The 27,584-nt window shown below is 41.8% G+C and overlaps 1 protein-coding gene and 1 long non-coding RNA gene across 4 annotated transcripts in view; one reads left to right on the top strand and one right to left on the bottom strand.

The window, feature by feature from the left end:
• The window catches only part of LOC143769459 (uncharacterized), a 171,140-nt gene that overhangs the window by 52,199 nt on the left and 91,357 nt on the right, over positions 1–27,584 (bottom strand). The window lies entirely within an intron of this gene.
• Positions 1–27,584, top strand: part of RBM20 (RNA binding motif protein 20) — a 171,491-nt gene that overhangs the window by 79,348 nt on the left and 64,559 nt on the right. The window contains exons 5-9 of the mRNA XM_077258045.1: positions 3,416–3,516; positions 10,875–11,018; positions 13,497–13,628; positions 25,807–25,886; positions 25,964–26,582. Of these exons, the coding sequence (XP_077114160.1) occupies positions 3,416–3,516; positions 10,875–11,018; positions 13,497–13,628; positions 25,807–25,886; positions 25,964–26,582 (1,076 nt within the window). The remainder of the gene's footprint in view (positions 1–3,415; positions 3,517–10,874; positions 11,019–13,496; positions 13,629–25,806; positions 25,887–25,963; positions 26,583–27,584) is intronic.

Here is a 27,584-nt window from a genome sequence, read left to right as displayed (position 1 = left end):
TTTTAGATCTGAAAGCACAGGGTTTTTTTTATTTTGACCATTTTTCTTTGTAAAAAAAAAAATACAAAAATGATTGCTTGGAAATTCGGAGACATGTTGTCAGATGTTTATAGAATAAAAGAACAATTTACATTTTACTCCAAAATATACTTATAAAGAGAAAAATCAAACTGAACACTTTGCAGTGGTCTCTTAATTTTTGCAAGAGCTCTATGTATATATACACATATACAGTATATACACAGAAATACCACAGTACTGCTGTATATAGCAAAAATCATGGTCTACTTTGAAACACTTCAGAGGCCGGGTGTTAATGGCAGTCCGTGATGATAGGTACGGAGTTCTTCAGCAGAGCCTTAGCTGTCAATGCAATCCATCAACATTACGCAGTCACCTCGCAGCCAATAGGTGCAGTGTCAGACTGGGGTGACAAGGGCCCACCAGTAACATTCACTTTGGGAGGGGGGGGGGGGCATTTTGCACCTGCATGCAAATATTATACTACTTTCGCTCACAAATGTACCTATATCTCTATATAATAATAAACTGGTTGCGTGGTTAATGAATGATGAGATGCTGCTTTTTTCTGTACAGAGTGAATCAAATGAATGATGCCAAGTACTGCCAATACAGTGGGGTTGGGGGCCCAGATCTACACAGGGGCCCACCGGGGGATTCCCCTGTTACCCTGTGGGCCAGTCAAAGCCTGAATGCATGCATAGAATAATGCACCCTCATGCCGGCACACTGTTAATGGCGGTATTAGAAATTGACAGTGGCATTTGACAGGTTCACAGTCATAGGTGAACAACCCGCAACTGCTGGAGATGGTCCTGGAAGTATGTCACAGCCATTACCTTACAGGTATGGGGTGGGTTCACACCATAAGCCCACTTCATACATATGTAGGGTGGATGTTGGTAAGGGGTTAAAGGGTTTCTATGTTCTCCCCTAAGTGAATGATGTACAGTAGTAGATCATGACTTTAATAAGAAACAAATACATTACTATTCCAGCCAAAACAGAGTGACAAATCCTCTAATTCCTCTGACACAGTCATACAACTATATGGTAACCATATTATAAAACTTTGCCTGCAATCACCAATATGGGGAACATAGAAACTCATCAAAGAATTTAAAACACCGGCATTGTTAGCTCAGCGCTGTTACACTGCTCAAAATGATACCTGGGTTGCAGAAATCCATCTTGTGGTTGTTTAATCTTTGATTGCAGTTTTGAGTTAATGAGGTGCTCGTGCTCCGGGGCGGGCCTGTGAGCGGGTCTTTTTTTGGTGCTCTAATCTTATCGTCATCATTTTGGCTTAAATGACAGGTCACCTTCAGTGATTTGACTCCTATCTTAAATACTGTGCTTGTGCAGTTAATAGTGTGGTATTTAAAAAAAAAAAACTCCAGCAAAATGGTGACAGTGGCGGCGCATGCGCAGTAGCGTCTATCACTTGCCAATAGATGCTACTGCGCATGCGCTGCCACCATTTTGCTAGAGCCCAGTTTTTTGTGCTCCAACAAAATGGCGGTGGCGCATGCGCAGTAGCATACATCTGCAAGCAATGCTCTTAATCTGCGCTAACCCCATTGTTTTGGGCGTAGATTGCGTAGATTGAGAGCATCGCTTGCAGATAAATGCTTCAACGCATGCTCTGCTGTCATTTTGTTGGAGCAAAAAAAATTGGGCAGCAGCAAAATAGCGGCGGCGCAAGTGCAGTAGCATCTATCAGAAGCGATAGATGCTGTGACGTCGCCGGTGCCATTTTGCTGCAGTTAAATATTTTTTTAAAGACCACACTATTAACTGCGCAAGCACAGTATTTAAAATAGGAGACATGTCGCTGAAGGTTCAGTGACCTTTCATTTAAGCCAGAATGATGAGGATGAGGCCGGAGCACCAAAAAAAAGACCCACTCACAGGCCCGCCCCGGAGCAGAGCACCTCATTAACTCAAAACTGCAATCAAAGATTAAACAACAACCACAAGATGGATTTATTCAACCCAGGTATCATTTTAAATCAGTGTAACAGCGCTGACCTGAGTATACCTTTAGTTTACTTAGCAAAATCCTGATGACGGGTTTGCTTAAAGTAAGCTTCTGCTAATAGTCGCTGCCTCTGTGGCTGTGTGTAAATAGCGGGGATTTGGAACCCTGTATTGAAAATACCTATCCTGTAAAATATATATGTTGTGGCTATACAGCCAGAAGTACAGATCTAGTTTATTCAGATTGCATCATCACTTGGTCAGATATTAGTACTTGCATGGAGTGTTAAGTGTCATCCACTATTTTATTTTTGAAAGAGATATTTGGATCGTACAGTGTATAGATATAGCTTTACTTTCATATTGATACCATAAGGCCATGTGCACACGTTCAGTATTTTTTGCGTTTTTCGCTATAAAAACGTGATAAAAATGCGAAAAAAACGCTAACATATGCCTCCTATTATTTACAGTGAATTCCGCATTTCTTGTGCAAATGTTGCATTTTTTTCTGTGAAAAAATCGCATTGCGGAAAAAAAAAGCAACATGTTCATTAAATTTGCGGAATTGCGGGGATTCCGCACACCTAGGAATGCATTGATCTGCTTACTTTCCGCATGTGGCTGTGCCCACCATGCGGAAAGTAAGCAGATCATGTGCGGTTGGTACCCAGGGTGGAGGAGAGGAGACTCTCCTCCACGGACTGGGCACCATATAATTGGTAAAAAAAAGAATTCAAATAAAAAATAGTGATATACTCACCCTCTGATGGCCCCAGGAGTCTTCCCGCCTCTCATCGGTGCATGCTGCCGCTTCCGTTCCTATAGATGGTGTGTGTGAAGGACCTGCGATGACGTCGCGGTCTTGTGATTGGTCGCGTGACCGCTCATGTGACCGCGACGTCATCGAAGGTCCTGCATACACACACCATCTATAGGAACGGACGCCGCTGAGGAGATCAGCTGTCTGCAGGCGAGTATAACCATTTTTTTTAATTTTTTTAATTATTTTTAAACATTCTATCTTTTTCTATTGATGCTGCATAGGCTGCATCTATAGTAAAAAGTTGGTCACACTTGTCAAACACTACGTTTGACAAGTGTGACCAACCTGTCAGTCAGTTTTCCATGCGATGCTACAGATCGCTTGGAAAACTTTAGCATTCTGCAATTCTGCAAGCTAATTTCGCTTGCAAAATGCTAAAAAAAATGCAAAAAAAACGGGAAAAAAACGCAAAAAAAAATGCGGATTTCTTGCAGAAAATTTCCAGTTTTCTTCAGGAAATTTCTGCAAGAAATCCTGACGTGTGCACATACCATAACAGAGGAAAAATGTACAAAGTACATGTGTGACTGTGCTCTCAAATGTAGCGCTTTTATACACCATTAATAATTATATTGTTTATTTCTCCAGGCTTTGTATCAGATATTGATAAGCTCTACCCTCCCCCTGCACCAGCTGCCTCATTTCTCCAGTCTGGAGCGCCCTTCTCTGGACCACCCATTGGTGTGAAGGTACAGTAATTAGTCTGATATACTATCTGTCTGGCTGGTGAATGTTCTCAGTCCCTCAGTGTGACTTCCACAAGTGTTTCACAAATTTGAGATTATTTACAATAGTTTACTTAAAGGTACCGTCACACTCAGCAACTTTGCAACGAGAGCGACAACAATCCGTGACGTTGCAGCGTCCTGGATAGCGATCTCATTGTGTTTGACACGCAGCAGCGATCTGGATCTCACTGTGCCATCGCTGGTCGGAGCTAGAAGTCCAGAACTTTATTTCGTCGCCAGGTCGGCGTGTATCGTCATGTTTGACATCAAAAGCAATGATGTCAGCAATGTATGACATGGAGCTAACAACCAGTGAGAACGAGAAGCGAGTCGCCGTTACGTCACTGGATCGCTCCTGCATCGTTCTGAAGTTGCTGTGTTTGACGTCACTACAGCGACCGAAACAGCGACGCTCCAGCGATCTAGTTTAGGTCGGCTCGTTGTCTATATCGCCGCAGCGTCGCTGAGTGTGACGGTACCTTTACTTATATGCAGTAGCCATGATATGAGGGGTGGTTTGTAGATGTAGATGTCCGTCCAAAGTAACTGTCTCAGTCAGGACTTGTATGATGTCCGTGTAAAGAATGTTCATAAGCTCGCAAGTTTCTGTGCTTGTCATTAACTGTATATTGCTGATCGTAATTCTAAATATTATCTACTCAGTGCACATGTATAGATATCCGGAATATGACTTTGGAAAAGATATTGAGGAGGTTGAAGAAGAATGTTTGTCTTATTAGTTATCTATGACTTTGCAGTCCAGTAGTATTTAAACCTAAGACTAAACACTTTAAGGATTTGTATCAAGTTTCCATACTATTCCCTACCCATAGGATGGTGGATAACTTACTGATTGCCGTAGGTCCGACTACTGAGACCCCTATTACTTCTCACAACAGAGCTCTGCGGAGGTTGAACATCTACATCTCCAATCTATTCATTCTTGATAGGATTGCAGGAATGGAGCGGTGGTGCAGTTAGTTGCTCGACTTCCACTCTATTCAGACAGCGCATTGCAGGACCCTGTCCTTGGGATCAGTGGGGGTCCCAGTGGTCAGAGCCCCAGCCACCAGTAAGTTATCTCCTATACTCTGGATCGGTGATAACTTAGAACCTCCATACAAATACATACATTTAAAGTTCTGTAAGTACCATGACACCTCTTCAAGAAGGCCACTCAAAATTGGAATAATAAGTTATCTTCTAGGGGATGGTTTTCTCAATCTACATGGTTAGTATGCATAATATATGGCGGAACTGAAAATCTGGTCTGGTTAAGTGGGTGGTCTTCTCACAGAGGTGGTCTTTTGAAGAGAGTTGACTTTACCGTAAGATATATTGTTGAAAGGTATTTGGTAGCAGCTGATCTTTGAGATTGCAGCTGCAGGTGGGCATATGTTCATTTACCAAGGCATGCCTATATACATACAGCTACAGTATATACGGGCAGGATGTATGCAGTTATTTCTATGCATGTACTACATCCACATGCTTTTGGGATCAGATTTAAAGAAACAATATACCGTACTGAGCATTTACAGGCTGTTCATTACTCAGGACAACCCTGATCAAAATGTTACCATGAGTGCACAGATTCAATGAAGAAATAATTATATCATGAGATAAAGTAGCAAGAAGCTCAAGGATGATAGATGATTGTAACCTAGAATGCTGGATGTACTGCCATACATCATGTACTCTATTTCAGGAAGTGAGGGGTGTACAGTAGCAGAACACGACTTTAATAAGAACCATAGACTTTACTATTCCAGCCAAGACAGTGGCAAGCCTTTTACTTTCCTCTAAGCCTGGTGCTAAGACCATTTGAAGTTCAGACGGGGGAAGTCCTGAATGTTTGCACAGATGTCAGGATACCTGTCAGCACTGAGGAGAGCCATAAGGTGACTGGAATATCCCCACATCGCACTCACACTCCCACTGGACAAGTTTGATATTTTGGAATTTATTCAAAATAAGTTTTCTTACCGTCAAGGAAGAAACAATAGAGGACTTCAATAACATGTACTTGCCTAAACATGAGATTAAACTTTTGGTGAGCACTTTCTAATATCGTTTCTGCTTCAATTAATCACACATTTCCATATCTCTGCTAGCTGTAATTGAATATGAAAATTCTTGTTTTCATCTTGAACTTGAAAACCCACATAGATCAAAAATATCTTATACCTGAAGGTTCATTCACACATTTTTATCCAGTCTAGACAAACCTCTCTGAGCTAAATAAGAATCTACAGACCACTATTTGCAGGCTTATACATTAACCAGTATTGATGCAGAGTAACAAACTTATAAGAACGGGTACAAGACTTGTGCTGCTGACAGGAGCAGCGTCAGCACCTGGGTAAGTGCTGTGGCCTTGAGCTCGCGGGGGGGACCCACTCACCATCGAGGACACCGGTGTGCTATGGGGTCCAGGTGCCGGTCAGATCAGAGGGCGTGATGATGTCAGTACTGTGCTCCCTCTGCCTGAACAGTCACAGTGCAGAGAGCCGGAATACACCGAGGAGTCTGGAGCAGAGCAGCAGCCAGCGACAAGAGGTGAGTATATGGGGCCAATTATATATGGAGCAGTATATGGGGCCAATTATATATGGAGCAGTATTTGGGGCCAATTATATATGGAGCAGTATATGGGGCCAATTATATATGGAGCAGTATATGGGGCCAATTATATATGGAGCAGTATATGGGGCCAATTATATATGGAGCAGTATATGGGGCCAATTATATATGGAGCAGTATATGGGGCCAATTATATATGGAGCAGTATATGGGGCCAATTATATATGGAGCAGTATATGGGGCCAATTATATATGGAGCAGTATATGGGGCCAATTATATATGGAGCAGTATATGGGGCCAATTATATATGGGGCAGTATATGGGGCCAATTATATATGGAGCAGTATATGGGGCCAATTATATATGGAGCAGTATATGGGGCCAATTATATGTGGAGCAGTATATGGGGCCAATTATATATGGGGCAGTATATGGGGCCAATTATATATGGAGCAGTATATGGGGCCAATTATATATGGAGCAGTATATGGGGCCAATTATACAGTGCCTACAAGTAGTATTCAACCCCCTGCAGATTTAGCAGGTTTACACATTTGGAATTAACTTGGCATTGTGACATTTGGACTGTAGATCAGCCTGGAAGTGTGAAATGCACTGCAGCAAAAAAGAATGTTATTTCTTTGTTTAATTTTTTTTTAAATTGGGAAAAGTTTTTTCAGAGGGTCAATTATTATTCAACCCCTCAACCCACCAGAATTCTGTTTGGTTCCCCTAAAGTATTAAGAAGTAGTTCAGGCACAAAGAACAATGAGCTTCACATGTTTGGATTAATTATCTCTTTTTCCAGCCTTTTCTGACTATTTAAGACCCTCCCCAAACTTGGGAACAGCACTCAAACATGGTCAACATGGGAAAGACAAAGGAGCATTCCAAGACCATCAGAGACAAGATCGTGGAGGGTCACAAGGCTGGCAAGGGGTACAAAACCCTTTCCAAGGAGTTGGGCCTACCTGTCTCCACTGTTGGGAGCATCATCCGGAAGTGGAAGGCTTATGGAACTACTGTTAGCCTTCCATGCCTGGACAGCCTTTGAAAGTTTCCTCCCGTGCCGAGGCCAGGCTTGTCCGAAGAGTCAAGGCTAACCCAAGGACAACAAGGAAGGAGCTCCGGGAAGATCTCATGGCAGTGGGGACATTGGTTTCAGTCAATACCATAAGTAACGTACTCCACCGCAATGGTCTCCGTTCCAGACGAGCCCGTAAGGTACCTTTACTTTCAAAGCGTCATGTCAAGGCTCGTCTACAGTTTGCCATGATCACTTGGAGGACTCTGAGACTGACTGGTTCAAGGTTCTCTGGTCTGATGAGACCAAGATCGAGATCTTTGGTGCCAACCACACACGTGACGTTTGGAGACTGGATGGCACTACATTCGACCCCAAGAATACCATCCCTACAGTCAAGCATGGTGGTGGCAGCATCATGCTGTGGGGCTGTTTCTCAGCCAAGGGGCCTGGCCATCTGGTCCGCATCCATGGGAAGATGGATAGCACGGCCTACCTGGAGATTTTGGCCAAGAACCTCCGCTCCTCCATCAAGGATCTTAAGATGGGTCGTCATTTCATCTTCCAACAAGACAACGACCCAAAGCACACAGCCAAGAAAACCAAGGCCTGGTTCAAGAGGCAAAAAATCAAGGTGTTGCAGTGGCCTAGTCAGTGTCCTGACCTTAACCCAATTGAAAACTTGTGGAAGGAGCTCAAGATTAAAGTCCACATGAGACACCCAAAGAACCTAGATAACTTGGAGAAGATCTGCATGGAGGAGTGGGCCAAGATAACTCCAGAGACCTGTGCCGGCCTGATCAGGTCTTATAAAAGACGATTATTAGCTGTAATTGCAAACAAAGGTTATTCCACAAAATATTAAACCTAGGGGTTGAATAATAATTGACCCACACTTTTATGTTTAAAATTTATAAAAATTTAACTGAGCAACAAAACTTTTTGGTTTGTAAGATTTATGCATCTGTTAATAAATCCTGCTCTTGTTTGAAGTTTGAAGGCTCTAACTTATTTGCATCTTATTAAACCTGCTAAATCTGCAGGGGGTTGAATACTACTTGTAGGCACTGTATATGGAGCAGTATATGGGGCCAATTATATATGGGGCAGTATATGGGGCCAATTATATATGAGGCAGTATATGGGGCCAATTATATATGGAGCAGTATATGGGGCCAATTATATATGGAGCAGTATATGGGGCCAATTATATATGGGGCCAATTATATATGGAGCAGTATATGGGGCCCATTCTGTTTGGAGCAATATATGAGGCCCATTATATACTGGAGCATTATATGGTGCCCATCATATACAGTATGGTGCATTATATGGGGCTCATTATACTGTCGTGAAAAATATATGGGGCTCATTATTCTGTATGGAGCATTATATGGGTCCCAATATTCTGTATGGAACAATATATGGGGCTCATTATTCTGTATAGAGCACTTTGTGGTGCCCATAATACTGTATGGAGGACTATACTGTCCGTTTTCTGAGCTATTGATATCACTCATGTAATGTAAGAAGTGAAATCTTTGGCATTGTACTGTACCTTTATTTCTCTGCCGTATCTGTGCATCATGTATTGTGGTATGTGTTAAAGGGGCCCACTGAGAAGCTTTCTCCCAGGGCCCACAAAAACCTGGAGCCAGCCCCGGTTGCTGACATAATATCTCACAGAGGACTGCACAACCTAAGGATGCAAATTGCGAAAGGTCTTAGTCCATGTTCACAGAAACAAAACACTACAAAAGGGGATTCTTTACAGGAGAACTGGCTGTTTCCCCAATCTTCAATGGACCAGTTCTAGTCTTTGCAATATAAAACAACAGCTTGTGTTACTTTAAGTTGTGCTGCACAAGATCTCCCTCTAGTAGACAAGAAGGAAGGAGTCTCATGGATTTGCAGTCAGAATGTTATTTACCACAACACTTTGATAGAAAGGATGAAATGACTTGTGCAGCAATATTCACTTCCAAATGCAGCACATGGTACTGTACTGGGAGACATAAAAGGTATACCTGGCCTCTGCTTGAATCATAAACAAAGTGGTCAGGTTTCTAGAAAAGTCTAGCCACGTAATCTAGAAATAGGCATTTGTGTTCACAGGACACATGCTGTATACTGCCCCGCAGGATCCTCAGTCCCGCCACAAGCTCCTGCCATCATAAGGGCAAACATGGTGTAAAAAGTCACTGCTTACAGTTCATAGTCTCCATTATTTTAGTCATTCAGCTTTAACCACTTAATGTCCAGTCCAGAAAGGGCAATAATGGGAACCTGACCTCAGATTCATGCGGATCTAATCACGGGCATGAGTCAGAGTCTGTGTCATTGCAGGTAGGTATGCTTTATTGTGAAACGCTGCGGCATTTCAAAGAAAACATACCGTACTATGAAAACCCGGCCGTGGACTAGTGTCTCAGCGTCATTTTGACGCTGCGCTGACCGCAACAAAATGCAACATGTTGCGTTCGGCGCAGCATCAAAGCGACGCATGCGTAGGCATCTGCATACATTCACATGGCCTGCGTACCCAATGTTAAAGATAGGCACGCAGGACACATGCCGACGGGCGGAGCTGAATGGAGAGGTGGCGCAGTGGGCAGGGCATTATGGAGGAACTACGCAGGCCTCCACAGCTCTGCCCAACACAAGTGTGAAACCAGCCTAACAGATGTAGTTTTTATTGCATGTAATAACTTGTGTTTTATATGAAAAATGTCATAAAATCATAAAATGTTAGAGTTTGAAGTGACCTAAGGGTCATCGTGTCCAACCCCCTGCTTGATGCAGGATTTTTTATTTTTTTTTTCCTTTTCTTGCGGTGGGGACTATTTACTTATTATTACTTTAAAAAATGTTTGCTAGTTTTTTAAATGTGTATATTTATTTTACATAATTTGTTCCCTAAGAGCTCATCAAAGATCTCAGGGGAATATCTTTCATTTTCTTTATTGATAATTTAGTCCAAACTAACTGGGGAATCCATAGTCGCCTTAGTTTTAGGATAAAGGATATGTCTAAAGCAAATAATAATGGGAGCAGATGTAAAAACTGTTGCAAGAAAAGTGGAGCAGTTGCACATGGTAAAAAACATTTGGTTGCAGCTTTGTAAAAAGTAGACACCACAAAATAAGATCTTAAATCCCCTCTCTAGAGACAAGCATATGTGTTGTTTCTGGTCTATCCCGTCATTCTGCAAGTGCTAAGCTCTCTATCCACTCTAGGAAAATTGTAATGGGAGAAGTCAGCAATAACTTGTCAGCCATCCAGCTTTATTTCTCTTAGTGCTATAAGTGGTTAATATCAGTAAGGAACACAAAGATACAAGTAAATGTGACTATTTGGACTGATACTGTAACATTCAGCCACTGTGACTTGCCCTTGATAATGAATCTACGCTAACTACAACAGCAGACCATCCTAATAAAAGATGACGATATTAATAATCTGATACTTAATGGGCATATAAGGGCTACATATAATTTAAATGTTTGTATTCCTTTTAAAAATATGAATTGAAAGGAACTACTAGATGTAGGTAAGCTCCTTTTATTATTATGAGGAGAGGATTTGCCATGTCATTTATATAAAAATGTTTTGTAAGCTTATAGTTTATTACTTGCTAAAAATTTTAAATAAAAATTAAAGTTTTAAAAATAATAATAATCCGATAGTAATACTAGTATTGTGTTTTCTTAGTTTACACAGAGGAAATCTTCAATTGGTCGGGTGGTTCATATTTGCAATCTTCCTGAAGGAAGCTGCAATGAGACAGACGTTGTTAACCTTGGCCTACCATTCGGGAAAGTCACCAACTACATTTTGATGAAATCAACAAATCAGGTAATTTTAGACTTCACCTTTCTCAGTATACAAAGATATATTTTGATTTTGTGCATAAATTCATCCCCGAGTGATGAAACTGTTTCAATACACGGTGGACACCACAACCACAAGTGATGATGGCATTTTGCTTCAATACAACATGACTTTCTGTTAAGAGGGTGTCGGACTGCCGGGTAACACAAGATTAATCAGAATTGAGACTTTCCTGCAAAGAATGTATCCCGTGTGCAGCAAACTACACCATATATGCCATAAAATTGCAGCATGAGAATATAGCATTAGCATGCTGGCAAAGTCTGACATATATTCACGGCAGAGGACAACAGAGAGTGTATAGAGTAGACTTAGACATTGAGATCCCTCTAAACGCAATTACATCTCTAAAAATATAGCAACATGTAGCACCTTTTAAAAAAAATAAATTAACAAGTTCTTAATTTGCCAGAGACGGTAAAACATGACAAAAACTCCAAAAATTTGGTATCACACTAATCATACTGACCCAAAGCTAAAAGTTAACGTCATTTTTACAGCACAGTAGATTCTGATAAAATGAAATGCAAAAAAACATTGAACAAAATATGGCTATGACAATGGAATAACAAAAAAAAAAAAAAAAGGCGAGATGAAGAAAACTAAAAAGTAACCAGCAATAATTGCTGCAACACTAAATGGGTTAATAATGTTGCATGGGGCATAAAACTGATATACAGTGGGTATGGAAAGTATTCAGACCCCTTTAAATTTTTTCACTCTTTGTTTCATTGCAACCACTTGGTAAGTTCAATAAAGTTAATTTTTTATCATTAATGTACACTCTGCACCCCATCTTGACTGAAAAAATAACAGAAATGTAGACATTTTTGCAAATTTGTAAAAAAAAATCCTGAAATATTACATGGTCATAAGTCTTCAGACCCTTTGCTCAGTATTAGTAGAAGCACCTTTTGAGCTAGTACAGCCATGAGTCGTCTTGGGAATGATGCAACAAGTTTTTCACCCCTGGATTTGGGGATCCTCGGCCATTCTTCCTTGCAGATCCTCTCCAGTTCCGTCAGGTTGGATGGTGAAAGTTGGCGCACGGCCATTTTCAGGCCTCTCCAGAGATGCTCCATTGGGTTTAGGTCAGGGCTCTGGCTGGGCCGGTCAAGAATTCTTAATTTAGCTGCTTGCTTAGGATCATTGTCTTGTTGGAAGGTGAACCTTCGGCCAAGTCGGAGGTCCAGAGCATTCTGGAAGAGGTTTTCATCCAGGATATCTCTGTACTTGGCTGCATTCATGTTTCCTTCAATGATAACCAGTTGTCCTATCCCTGCAGCTGAAAAACACCCCCATAGCATGATGCTACCACCACCATGTTTCACTGTTGGGATTGTATTGGGCAGGTGATGAGCAGGGCCTGATTTTCTCCACACATACCGCTTAGAATTATCACCATAAAGGTCTATCTTCGTCTCATCAGACCAGAGTATGTTATTTCTCATAGTCTGGGAGTCCTTCATATGTTTTTCAGCATTTATGCAGGCTTTCATATGTCTTGCACTGAGGAGAGGCTTCCATCGGGCCACACTGCCATAAAGGTCCGACTGGTGGAGGCTGCAGTGATAGTTGACTTTGTGGAACTTTCTCCCATCTCCTTACTGCATCTCTGAAGCTCAGCCACAGTGATCTTGGGGATCTTCTTTACCTCCCTCACCCAGGATCTTCTCCCACGATTGCTCAGTATGGCTGGATGGCCAAGTCTAGGAAGACTTCTGGTGGTCCCAAACTTCTTCCATTTAAGGATTATGGAGGCCACTGTGCTCTTAGAAACCTTGAGTTCTGCAGACATTCTGTTGCAACCTTGGCCAGATCTGTGCCTTGCCACAATTCTGTCTCTGAGCTCTTTGGCCAGTTCCTTTGACCTCATGATTCTCATTTGGTCTGACTTGCACTGTGAGCTGTGAGGTCTTATATAGACAGGTGTGCGCCTTTCCAAATCAAGTCCTATCAGTTTAATTACACACAGCTGTACTCCAATGAAGGAGAAGAACCATCTCAAGGAGGATCACAAGGAAATGGACAGCATTTGACTTAAGCAGTGACTTAAATATGAATATCTGAGCAAAGGGTCTGAATACTTATGACTATGTGATATTTCAGTTTTTCTTTTTTATTAAATTTTCAAAAATTTCTACATTTCTGTTTTTTTTTCAGTCAAGATGGGGTGCAGATTGTACATAAATGAGAAAAAAATGAACTTTTTTTAATTTACCAAATGGCTGGAATGAAACAAAGAGAAAAGTTTAAAGGGTATGAATATTTCCGTACCCACTGTATACTGTATGTGCAAAAAAAATACATCATTATACAATGTGCTGATTCACTGTAATCTGATACTATCTGCAAAAAAAAAAAAAAAATCACATATGAAGTGTTGTTACCAGTTCAATTCAGTCCCGTATATAGATAGATATTTTCTCATTATACTTCCAGGCATTTCTAGAAATGGCATACACTGAGGCAGCAGAGGCGATGGTACAGTACTACAAGGAGAAACCAGCAATGATGAATGATGAAACACTATTGATCCGTATGTCAAAAAGATACAAAGAGTTACAGCTGAAGGTAAAGGCGCTTATGCTTTACATAGCTACATGAAAGCATGGTTGTTTTTTGTGATTTATTGTAACAAAACATCGGCTACAGTTGCATTTATTTCAAAATAACCTAATTTCCCAGTGAGTGAAAACAGTTTTTGTACAACCCCGTTTACTTGTATTATATAATTCATTGGTGACGTATAAGTATTGGAAATTCACATACAATATACAATAGCAATCTCAAGACTGTTTTGCAAAGATTTTTTTTGCCATTTTTTGCTCAATTATCTGTATAAATTTTAACTCTTATTTTAGTGTTGTTTATTAGGACAGATGCATTTGATAGTCTTGATTGCATTATCAAAGATTTTCTACTTTTAGTGTTTTTCCTTGACAGATAGCTTACACTTTTTTTCTGGTGTTTTCCCAATAAACTCTGCAGTAAGCACAAGTAACCTAATTTAAATAATAGGTGCAGAAATTCTGCAGCATGAGAAACTCAGAAAAAGCGCATTGTGAGAACGTAACCCAAAGGTTCAAATCCAAAAAGGTAAAAAACAAGCAGTGTGCAGGAGATTTCAGGAATCTCATTTACCTTGTTGGTACTGTAAAACATGGCAAAAATACTACATGTGAACAAGCCCTTAAAGGGAACCTATCACCCCGTTTTTTTCGGTATGAGATAAAAATACTGTTAAATAGGGCCTGAGCTGTGCATTACAATAGTGTAGTTTGTGGACCCCGATTCCCCACCTATGCTGCCGAAATACGTTACCAAAGTAGTCATTTTCGCCTGTCAATCAGGCTGGTCAGGTCGGATGGGCGTGGCTTCTTCCCCCAGATATTGCGTAGTTTTCCGTTGGTGGCGTAGTGGTGTGTGCATGTCCAAGGTCCCCAATCCTGCACGGGGGGGTGAAAATAGCAGCGATGTCCGTTATTCCATTGGTGGTCGGTGGGCGCGGCCATCTTCCTTTGGCCGCGCGTGCGCAGAAGCGGCGCTCTGCTGGCCGCGGCTTCAGGAAAATGGCCGCGGGATGCCGCGCGTGCGCAGATGGAGATTGCGGCGGCCATTTTCCTGAAGCCGCGGCCAGCAGAGCGCCGCTTCTGCGCACGCGCGGCCAAAGGAAGATGGCCGCGCCCACCGACCACCAATGGAATAACGGACATCGCTGCTATTTTCACCCCCCCGTGCAGGATTGGGGACGTTGGACATGCGCACACCACTACGCCACCAACGGAAAACTACGCAATATCTGGGGGAAGAAGCCACGCCCATCCGACCTGACCAGCCTGATTGACAGGCGAAAATGACTACTTTGGTAACGTATTTCGGCAGCATAGGTGGGGAATCGGGGTCCACAAACTACACTATTGTAATGCACAGCTCAGGCCCTATTTAACAGTATTTTTATCTCATACCGAAAAAAACGGGGTGATAGGTTCCCTTTAATAATTATTTAAAAACGACATTCATTTTGAGACTGAAAAGAGTTTAAAGCATAAAACATAACATTAGAAAAAACAAAATATACAATATAAATGAGCTTATTTAAAGACAAATTAGACCAGAAAGAAAGACAATCATGCCACTTCTTGTAAATGAATCTGTCACCCTTTGGGACGTATATGACCTATTAATATGGGCATACAGGTAATATAAATGTTACACCGGTCCTACCTGTATGCCTCATATTAACGGTCTTGTTGCTGAGAAATGTTATATTCTTTCTTTATGTTAATGATTTCTTCCAAGCTCCGGGGCGTGCTGTGCCTGGAAGAAATCCCTGCCTCCTCTCCTGATTGTAATACTTACCCCCTCCCATCAGCGTCAGTTCTGCGCCCTGCACTCCCTCAGAAATACATATCTCATCATCCCTTATGTGGGCGCTGCATTCAGGGATCTTCTGTGCAGGCGCCAGCGAGTCACTGTGACCCCGGTGTGTGCGGCGATAATATGCTCTCCCTATTTCCTCTTTGCAGAGTCATCGCTAGAAACCATGTGTACATGGTGATGACTATGCAAGGAAGTGGGGAGCGCACCTTATCGGCGCACACACCAGAGGTCACTGGAGTGGAAGTCACCGGCGCCTGGCATAAGATCCCTGAATGCAGTGTCCACAGAAGGGATGATAAGGTATGTATTTCTTCGGGAATGCAGGGTGCAGGCGCATGATTCCGGGGCCAGAACTGACGCTGATGGGAGGGGGTAAGTGTTAAAAGAAGGACAGGAGGTAGGGATTTCTTCCACGGACCACACCAGGGCTGTGGAGTTGGTAAGCCAAACCTCCAACTCCTCAATTTCCATCACAACGACTCCACCAAAATGGGCTCCGACTCCGACTCCACAACTCCGACTCCACAGCCCTGCCTGGGCTGTGGAGTTGGTAAGCCAAACCTCCGAATCCACCAAAATGGGCTCCGACTCCACAGCCCTGGCAGGGCTGTGGAGTCAGAGTTGTGGAGCCGCACACCCAGGAGCCTGGAAGGAATCATTAACATAAAGACAGAATATAACATTTCTCAGTAACAAGACCATTAATATGAGGCATACAGGTAGGACCAGCTTAACATTTCTACTACCTGTATGCCCATATTAACAGGTCATATATGTCCCGGAGGGTACGGATTGCTTTTAACTGTCAACAAACTACTTACTACTACTACTACTACTACTACTACTACGAGGCTGGGAATTGTACATGAGATCCTGGGCTACAGACTGTTGTAAATTAATCTCGTCTTCTGACATATAGAGAGAAGCCAACAGAGGCTAAATTCTTTATTCAGGCTGCATACTAACATTACATTAGTGAAATGCCAATATATTTTTGCCCTCAGTGTATGGCCAGTTTGATTATATGCAGCTGCCGTTTATTCCCTCTTCTTTCTCATATTTACAAGTAGATGGAAAAATCTGACAGGTTAGTAAATGCAAGAGTTGAAAAGAAGGGCACTGTTCTCACTGACATCTCTGAAAATAGAGGCCAATGGTAATGCTGCATGTCTGGATGTATGAGCATTGTAAGTAACTTTACACTTTTAACCTCTCCCATCTTGATTATTTTACCCAGCAGGAGATGGGCTGGAAAGTGTTTACAACTCAGCGGGAGATTTGCTAACACATTACATAATATCGATGCAGGGTCAGCGTAATATCGGAGATGCTTAGAATTATTATAGCGCTGCAATTTTGTAAGTCATAGAAGGCTGTGATTTTCCTGGCCTATGGGAAGCTTTGCAAGATAACACGAAAGAAACATATGATTCTTCACTATCTAGCAGGAGCTCCTAATTTATTAAGAAACGCCAACTTCTTAATAAATTTTAGATCCTTGTGTCAGATCCACCACAGCATATGGCTGGTGGTCCTGTAAATTGTGTCTTGTTCTAGGCAGAAAATAGACATAAATCCATTAAAAACAATCCCACCACAGTGCTATTTTGGCATTTTTTATGTGTCATTTTAAAATGTAGAAATGAGCAAAAAATGTACCTTATTCTGGTCGGTATCTACTGTGCTACCCCGTAGCAGCTAGACTAGTACAGTACTGCCTCGGTTGGAACGTGAATGCCGACATCCTGGGCTTCTTTTTCGATTATTATGTGTAAAACAACATCATGATGTTGGGGAGGGGGGTTATCTACGAGAAGCACTCAGGATGCCAGCATTTTCAGTGGAAAAAAATACACCACTTTGTTAGCTTTTTTTTTTTTTTGCACAGACAATGTTTGACTTTTTACACTTCTCAACACTTTTCAAATATGATGAGAAAAAGGGACATGGCTGGCCACATTCGCTTAGAATTACTGTAAATCACTACAATTTATGCCACAAATAGTGGAAATTTGTAGCTCAAATCTACGGCTGCTAATAGCAGATGTAGATTCCAAAATCTGTGGTATGAACACAGATCAATGATGAGCTGAGTGTGCTACTAGTAAGATGAGTGTCGACACAAAACAAGGCAGGTCTGGCAAATGGCTGATTTTACATTTTTATTTGTCCACTTTCTGCATACATTTAAGGCTATAGTTGGTACCATAGACACCACTTTTTGTTTAGTATGATATATGTATAGCTTTAGATTGTTAGTCAGTGTGGTTTGGGGTTTATGCAGCTCCCGATTATTGTGAAGGTGAACACTACATATTTAAAGGGGTTGTGTCATCTTCGTAAATAGTAAAAATTGCAAAGTGTTTATAAAAACAATCAACTTTGCAATTTACCTCTTATTAAAACCCTGTAATTTCTCAAGAATGGAGTAAGTTTTAATTTTAGAATTTACGACTCTCATTGCAGACCTGGCTGGTTTCTTAGGCAAGGAGCTTGTGCTTGCCAACTGTTTGCTGTGTAGCTTGCCAGTGTTGCTCTGAAGGTGGTTGGATCCAGGCAGGCTCACAATCCCTGCACTTCTGTGATGCTGGAGAGGCAAAGCTGCCTCTGCTAGCAGCATCTGAAAGCATTAAGTTCAAGCCAGTGGCTCAGTTGTCAATCTTCAGGAGTATGCTTTCCCCCTCTAAGCACAAAGCCAAAGGAGCGGTGCACTCCTGAAGAACAGACTTGAGACAATCCTTTTAATGATTGACGAGTTCTGTCATAGGCAGTACAGCACAGCCAATAGAAAAAAAGGGAGCACCACAAGCAGTTTTTAAATATCCAAAAATGGCAAAATCTTTATTAAATATAAAAGAAACAGACAGGTACAGTAGGGACATGGGAATACATGTAAGAACACGGTATAAAACGTGCCCAAAGAGAGCCGTGGACGGCCATATATGAAGTATATTAGTAAAGAACCAAGTTATATCATGGTATGACCTTATAGATGACAATACTAGGCCACCCTGGTCAAAAACATGTCAGAGTTATAAAGTGATATAGTGCACATATTAGTATAATGACATACCAGGGTTGCACGTCCGTCACCACGCCGTCCACCGCTAACCCCGACGCGCGTTTCGGTTACGAAACCTTCCTCAGGGGGCATACGTATACGTATGCCCCCTGAGAAAGGTTTCGTAACCGAAACGCGCGTCGGGGTTAGCGGTGGACGGCGTGGTGACGGACGTGCAACCCTGGTATGTCATTATACTAATATGTGCACTATATCACTTTATAACTCTGACATGTTTTTGACCAGGGTGGCCTAGTATTGCCATCTATAAGGTCATACCATGATATAACTTGGTTCTTTACTAATATACTTCATATATGGCCGTCCACGGCTCTCTTTGGGCACGTTTTATACCGTGTTCTTACATGTATTCCCATGTCCCTACTGTACCTGTCTGTTTCTTTTATATTTAATAAAGATTTTGCCATTTTTGGATATTTAAAAACTGCTTGTGGTGCTCCCTTTTTTTCTTTAGTATATATTGCAGTTTGTCCTAGTACTGTCCATATACATGATGGGGTTTACGCTTTGGCCTGACTTTTTGAGCCTTGTATTTTGACTTCTTTCCCCCATTTGTGCAGGATGTAAATTTTAGTGTATTTAGCACAGCCAATAGGTAGCTTGCCTGTTGGACACCAATGGGCTGAATGACAAGTTATTTAAGTAACCTAAAATATATTATATATATATATATATTCATGTAAAGTTGTCCCAGATGCAAATACTAGTAATAGTAAAACTATTGCTACTTTACTTTATAGATTATATAATTAGGACATCACACTCAAAATAACTTCTCACTGCTGATACATGTGATGCCTGCTAGACATAGGGCCATTGTTACAGCGTTCCACTTATCTATGTCATCCCATAGGTGGAGCTATGTTGTTGCCCAATAAGTGGCTTTGGCTATGTGCCACAATTGTGCAGGATATGGGATGATCCATTGCACACCCCGTCTCTCTCAAATATCAGATAATGTAATGTTTTATTTATGGAAATTACAAAAATAAGAAATTATACCAAACTGCTACATTAGGCTTCACTATGAAATAGATTGAACATATGTTAACCCCTAAGGCACGTAATATGTAGGCAGAATCAAGAATAGTGATTATATAATGTATCACCTAAAAAAAATCGTGCCAGGACATTGTACATAAACCGTTCAACGCCAAATAAATAGGAAGAACATATAAAAAAGGGACAAGTGCAAAAAGAACTTGTATCAAAAAAGGGGTACTTTATTAAATAACACACAGAAAAATATGTAAAAACATTGAAACACAGGACAAAACCAAAGATACAAGGTGGTAAGCTAAAATATGGCGCCACCGCTGTCACAGGATAGTAATTAAATATAAATAGCCAGCATATAAAAAATACTTAACCATAAACATGAAGGTGAATACTTGTCTGCCCAATGATGACAAAAGTATTCTAGGAGTGTATCACTCCTAGAATACTTTTGTCATCATTGGGCAGAAAAGTATTTACCTTGGTTTTTCTGGCTAACACGATACCACAATACAATTTGTTATTGTATATCATAACCATAAACATGAAATCCTGCCCCATGTGGACATAAGCATGTATATCATAAACTGTAGTGCAATAGTACATATGTACTGGCCACAAAGGGGAACCTGAGTATAGATGCAAATGGCCATGTTGTAGAATAAGAAGACAAAATTACCGTACCTGTAATCAGCGATGGTGCCACTTCCCCAACGTGCGTTTCGGCGTTGTGCCTTGCGCACTTTAGTTTATGATATACATGCTTACAGCATTCCATACTGTTTCTTATGGGGACTGTAATACACATCTGGAAAAACAATCACATGCCTGACACATTTTATTGTGTTGCCTGTCAGATAAGCCACCCATGTAGTAACATTTCTGTCTTGGAGAAACTTGATGAGCAATACATTTTACCTAAGAACAGATATAGATAATAGTAAATCACTACGAGTTGAAGAGTATTAATAGAATGAACCTGATATCCTGCAGGGGAGCATACATTAAATATGCATTAACCCATGAAGACCGGCAGGACTGAGGGAAGGCTGTTTTTAGCTTCTGTCTGGGCCTACGTGATACCAAACTAGCCAGAAAGGGCTGTGCATTCCATTGCATTTAATTTGGGGACATTGGCTTGTTTGTGGCAGCTGCACAACCTCCTGACCTGGACTTTGCCTGACCTAAGGGATTAGACTGAGCATGTGCTTCTGGTAACTGACTTACACTGGACCCTAAATGTGAGATACTGTTGAAGTAATACATTGGATACTGGTAATAGTAGTCTCATGTGTGCCGACTACTGTGTATTATCACAACTTGAGGTATTGCATATTCCATTACATAAATCTCGTGCCCTATGTTATATAAAAACATGTAAATCATAAGAATAATGGAGAAAATGTACTAGTGTCACAATTAGAAGATGCACCAAATCTAGCATATTGGGGCACACAGTGTGAAAGTTTCGTAAGACCATTGGTGCATGTTTCGTAAGACCATTGGTGCATGTAAGACTCCATTTCCTGTTGTTAACCACCAATTGGGTAGTATATTTTAAACCAGTATCTTGCACCTATAAATTGAGGCACACCAATAAAAAAATCTGGAGCTCAACAGAGTCAATGCCTCTTTTGTAGCCAACATTAGACTACATTCAGATGTTGCAGTTTGGCTGTGGTTAAAACCACATCAAGATAATGCATCTAAACAACATATGCTGTTTTGCCATCATTTTTTAAGCAGCAATGGTTTTTATATTTGTTTTATATGTTTTACATGCAAAAACAGTAATCACATTGAAAGCTTTAGCAAAGCTCATGCATATTTTAGATGTGTTTTTCACTACACTCCATTAACCTACCTATGCCTGACACTGCCATTTCTGTGTGTGGTTCTACCATTATTCCCCAGTAGCATGCCCACTGCCTTGGGGTCATACTTGATTCAGATCTTTCATTCACCCCCCACATCCGATCACTGGCTCGCTCTTGTCATCTATACCTCAAAAACATTTCCAGAATTCGCCATTTTCTTACTTTCGACTCTGCAAAAACTCTCACTGTCTCACTCACTGTTTCTCTTATTCATTCTCGTCTGGACTATTTTAAGTCTCGACAAATCTCTCTTTTACTAGACTCTCCCCGCTCCAATCTGTTCTGAATGCTGCAGCCAGGATCATATTCCTCACCAACCATTGCACCGATGCCTCTTCCCTGTGCCAGTCATTGCACTGGTTACCCACCCACTTCAGTGTTTAATATAAACTTATCACTCTCACCCACAAAGCGTTCCACGGTTCAGCATCACCCTACATCTCCTCTCTTGTTTCAGTCTACCACCCTACCCGTGCCCTCTGTTCTGCTAATGACCTGAGGTTAGCATCCTCAATAATCAGAACCTCCCATTCCCGTCTCCAAGACTTCTCACGTGGTGCGCCAATTCTTTGGAATGTACTACCCAGGACAATTCGGTTAATCCCCAATAACCACAGTTTTAAGTGAGCCCTAACACATTTCTTCAGACTGGCCTACCGCCTCAACATATTTATCTAACTATCCCTGTGTTGCCCATTCAAACTTTTCTTCATTACCAGGACCCTTGTATCATCTGTTCTCATACCCTTCATGAATTTAATACCCCTCTGTGCTGTACTTTTATACATACTGATTGATTACTGGTTCATGCAGTGTTACATGAACATCCTATTTATTAAATTTATGGCTGCACCGTACAATGAAAGCAATCGTTACCATCCACCTTTCGTGTCTCCCCTATTTCCTCATAGATTGTAGCTTGCAAACAGGGTCCTCACTCCTCTTGGTAGCTGTTGATTGATGTGATTATTGTTATTCTGTAATGTTTTATTATCTGTGCAAGTCCCCTCTAAAATGTAAAGTGCTGTGGAATATGTTGGTGATATAGAAATAAAATTATTATTATTACTGCACCTCACCTGTAATCATTAAACTCTACACCTACAAAAATAGTTTTTACTACAGGCTAAGAAAGTCTAGTGCACCACCGTGAAGGGGAGTTGTCCTGGTGTTGGGAACCCCTTCCTTTGCTAACCCACCACTGCTTCCCTCTATCAATCCCCTCACGTCTACTTATTGGAAAGGCACAAAGGTGCTGGGTTGTTCTGTAGATGAGCTGCTCTTTTCAGCTGCACTATAGTGGCTTGTGAAAGTATCTACTCATCCCCCCCCCCCTTGGCATTTTTTGTTTTGCTACTGCACAAACCGTAATTTCAGTGTCTTTTTTGAGGGTTTGCATTAGTTCATGTAAAGAACATGCCTACAATTGCGAACTTTTGGTTTTCTTTTTATTGTGAAGCAAACAACAAATAAGACTACATTACTGAAAACTATTCACAACCCTAAAGTCAGTACTTTGCAGAGCCTCTTTTTATGGCAATTACAGCTATAAGTTGCTTTGGGTAAGTCTCGGAGCTTTCTAAATCTTGCCACTGGGATTTTTGTCTGGTCCTCAAGGCAAAACTGCTCCAGCTCCTTCAAGTTAAGGTACCTTCACACTAAACGATATCGCTAGCGATCCGTGACGTTGCAGCGTCCTGGCTAGCGATATCGTTTAGTTTGACACGCAGCAGCGATCAGGATCCTGCTGTGATATCGCTGGTCGTTGAACAAAGTTCAGAACTTTATTTGGTCGTCAGACCGGCATGTATCGTCGTGTTTGACACCAAAAGCAACGATACCAGCGATGTTTTACACTGGTAACCAGGGTAAACATCGGGTTACTAAGCGCAGGGCCGCGCTTAGTAACCCGATGTTTACCCTGGTTACCAGTGTAAAATGTAAAAAAAACAAACAGTACATACTCACCTTCGCGTCCCCCGGCGTCCGCTTCCCACACTGACTGAGCGCCGTAAAGTGAAAGTGAAAGTACAGCACAGCGGTGACGTCACCGCTCTGCTGTTAGGGCCGGCGCTCAGTCAGTGCAGGAAGCGGACGCCGGGGGACGCGAATGTAAGTATGTACTGTTTGTTTTTTTTACATTTTACGCTGGTAACCAGGGTAAACATCGGGTTACTAAGCGCGGCCCTGCGCTTAGTAACCCGATGTTTACCCTGGTTACCCGGGGACCTCGGCATAGTTGGTCGCTGGAGAGCGGTCTGTGTGACAGCTCTCCAGCGATCAAACAGCGACGCTGTAGCGATCGGCATCGTTGTCGCTATCGCTGCAGCGTCGCTTAATGTGAAGGTACCTTTAGATGGTTTATTCTGGTGAACAGCAATCTTCAAGACTGATCACAGATTCTCAATTGGATTAAGGTCTGCGCTTTGATTAGGCCGCTCCAAAACATTTACACATTACCCCTTAATCACTCGAGTGTTGCAGTATGCTTGGAGTCTTTGTCTTGTTGGAAGTAGAACCTCCTGACTGACAAACAGGTTTTGCTCAAAAACGTTCCTGTATTTTGCACTATTCATCTCCCCCTCAACTAGGAGCATTTTCCCTGTTCTGCTACCGAAAAACATCCCCACATGGTGCCACCAGGTTTCACTGTGGGGATGTTGTCCTTGGGGTGATGAACTGTGTTGGTTTGGCACAAGACATAGTGTTTACCTTGGTGGCCAAAACGTTTAATTTTGGCCTCAACTGACCACCGCACCTACCTCCATACATTTGGGAAGTTTCCCATTTTTTTTGGCAAAAACAAAATGGACCGTACAAATTTGAAGTGTAAGTAAAGTTTTTTTTGTGCCCACTGTTCCATAAAGGCCAACTCTGTCTAGTGTATGGCTTATTGTGGTCATATAGGCAGATACTCCAGTCTGCAGCTCCTTCAGGGTTACCTTTGGTCTCAGTGCTGCCTCTCTGATTAATACCCTCCTTGCCCGGGCTGAGTTTCGGTGGGCAGTCCTCTCTTGGCAGGTTTGTTGTGGTACTGTCACAGGAACACTGCGACAGAGAGGGGCCAGGAGATTGCAGCATCAGGTAATGCGAAGACCTGCACTGGTAAGAACTGCTTCACCATCATACTAAACGGTGCAGTTTTTCTTTGACCTGGTATTGCTAGGGTTAATCATTTCAGCTTATCTTCTGGAGCTTTCCATCATGGATTGCCTCAGCTGTTCTGTGTTGGACACTCCCCTCTGGTATATATGGTTGCCACTGGCATTTGCTAATTGTCAGTGATGGTTCATTCTTCCTGGTTTGAAGCTGGAAGAGTTGTTTGATGTTTAAAGCTGGCGTTTGGAGAGTTCTAGCAATTTCTGCGTGGAGTTTGTTTGTGTGTTCCTCCTCATCTTCTCCAATTTGATTTTACCTACCTTACCCTCCCCTGTGCCCTGTGTTCCACTCTGTCTTTTGGTGAGTGTATTTTGTATGATTGCAGTTTTCATTTATCCCCGTTTGTCTTCCCTTGTCTGTCTGGTTAGTGCAGTCTTATACACTTTGGCTTCACATCACTCTGGGTGGGGGAAGAAGCAGATAAGGGTAAGTCAGGAGCATAGCAAAGCACATGACTCTGACGTTTCCACCTTCTGGAATAATCCAGGGGACAGAAATAGACTACAGCGCCCCCTAGCGTGAGGAATAGGGAAGGAGCCCTTTTCCCCGAAAAATCCTGCAACAGTACCGTGACAAGTACCATTTTCTTTCCATTTGATGATAATGGATGTGATGGTGCTTTGGGGATCATCAAAGATTGGGATATTTTTTTTTCTAATCCAACCCTAACTAGTATTTCTCAAGATCTTTGTCCCTAACTTGTTTGGATATCTCCTTGGTCTTTACGGTGTTGTTTGGTTAGTGGTGCTTCTTGCTTAATGGTGTTGTATCCTCTGTGGCCTTTCAGAAATGGTTTGTATATACTGACAGACCATGTGACACTTAGAATGCATACAGGTGGACTTCCTTTCACTAATGCATGTGACTTATGAATGGGATTATTTAGGGCCTTCATAGCAATAGGGGTAAATGCATATACATATGTCAAATTTTAGTTATTTGATCCCATAAATTTAATTTATGCCTATATTTTTCACTTCAGTAACTTAGACTATTTAGTGGTGATGCATCACATACAAATGGGTTAACAAAAATATTTACAAACTGGTTGTAATGTAACAAAATAGGTAAAAAGCCAAGTGGGTGAATACTTTTGCAAGCCACTCTATGTAATGACTATGTCCTAATGATGCATATGGGTGGGGGCTATCATATTATAACAGTTCCATGAGTCCATGACCTCAGATTCAGTATGTAGATAATTATCATCACATTCTATTTCATATATTAATTAAGATATTTATTTTCTTTGTAGAAGCCCGGTAAGACTGTTGATGCCATTATCCATGATATTCATTCACAGAGGGAAAGAGACTTATTTCGCGAAACAGACAGGCAAGCTATCACTATACTATACCACAGGGTAGTTCGGTTTTGTGTGCCTCTTATGACATATTTGTTTTAACTTGCAGATATCGAAATGAAAGGCCTAGATCGCGCAGTCCTGTGAGCCGCTCCTTGTCCCCAAGGTCCCACACTCCAAGCTTTACATCATGTAGTTCATCGCATAGTCCGTTAGGAGCATCTAGATCCGAGTGGGGAAATGGAAGGGATTCCTGGGATCAACAAGCATATAGCAGGTGGGAGGATGAGCGAGAACTAGGTACATGGAGGGAATGTGGGGAAGAAAAAAGGGACAGGACAGACCACTGGGTGCATGAGCGGAGGCACTACAACAGACTGTCTGACAAGCAAGAGCTTGATGAGCGAACTGATTCATCTAGAGGACACAGGGACAAATATGGCAATTCTCACTCGTCATCCAGGTACAAAAGCAGAGAAGGGGAACACTATAGGAAGGAGTCCAAGCTAAAATCTGAGGCAAAGGCCTCAGATACATCTGGAAAAACCAAAAGGAAAGAAGAAAGCAAGCCACGAGAAGACAAAGAGAGTCACATAGAAGAAGCCGTCAAAAAGGACACATTAGAGTCTAAGCTAAATAAAGAGACTGAAGGTGGCACACAGCAGAATGTGGATACAGAAGCAAATGAAAGAAGAGAGGATGTAAGAGAAAGCAAAGACACTGAACAGGTAACTTAGATCCTGGGACGCATGGCTATAACAAGAGGAAGAGTCAGAAACAGATAATTCCTTCCATTACGGAATCCTAGTGCTCCCACATGCAGAAATGCTGTTTGCCACTTTTTTTCTCGTGTTTTTGGCCTTTATTCACATCAAAAAATGCAATACTGTTTTTTTCAGGCTCCCCAAAGGTTGTCTATAGAGAAATAAATTCACAAAAAAACAAAAACACACAGCTCAGCATAGTGTTTAGTTCCTTAACACAAAATTACATACCTATATGTGGGGGGGATGTGGTGCCTTCCTGCATTCTACCATATATGTATGTGATTGATTTATACCATCACTGATCAAAATCACATGGTAACAGTTTAATACAAACTGCTACCCTGGATACCAGAGACATGCAGTTAACTGGCCAAGGACCAATCAGCTCTTTGGGACCGCCTGGCGATCATGTGATGATCTGTCTGTGAGTACAGACCAATTACAGTGATCAGAGCCAGCCATCAGGCAGTGAAGAAGGGTGTTATACACCCTCCTGCATCACTCATGTTCGGCGTCATCACCGATCGCGGCCTTTTGATACACTAGATGCCGTTGCCAATAGCGAGAGCAGCATCTAGATGATTAACCCCATTGGTACCCCATAATCCTAGCACCAGATGGTTACCACGGCAACCCTGAAGCAAATTATGGCCTTGGAGTTTGCATGAGTACTGCAGTACATAAAAACCACAATCAACATGTAAGATATTCAAGGGGTGTAATTTCCAAAAAATGGGTAACTTTTGGGGAATTTTCTGTTGCTTTAGTACTGTAAGGGCTGGGTAGGGGGTAATAAACATGAAGCTTCCCAGGCTATTAATGTCAGCTCACAGCTGCATATTTAGCCTTATAAAAATGTGGGAGCTCCCCCAAAAATGATGTGGGCACCCCTAACATTAATAACCAGCAAAGGCTAGTCAGACAGCTGCGGGCTGATATTAATATCCTAGGAAGGGGCCATGG

This window comes from Ranitomeya variabilis, chromosome 4 (genome assembly GCF_051348905.1).
Source record: "Ranitomeya variabilis isolate aRanVar5 chromosome 4, aRanVar5.hap1, whole genome shotgun sequence".
Taxonomy (NCBI): Eukaryota; Metazoa; Chordata; class Amphibia; order Anura; family Dendrobatidae; genus Ranitomeya; species Ranitomeya variabilis.
The sequence above is the reverse complement of the archived record's forward strand: the minus strand, read 5'-3'. Positions and strand labels throughout refer to the sequence as shown.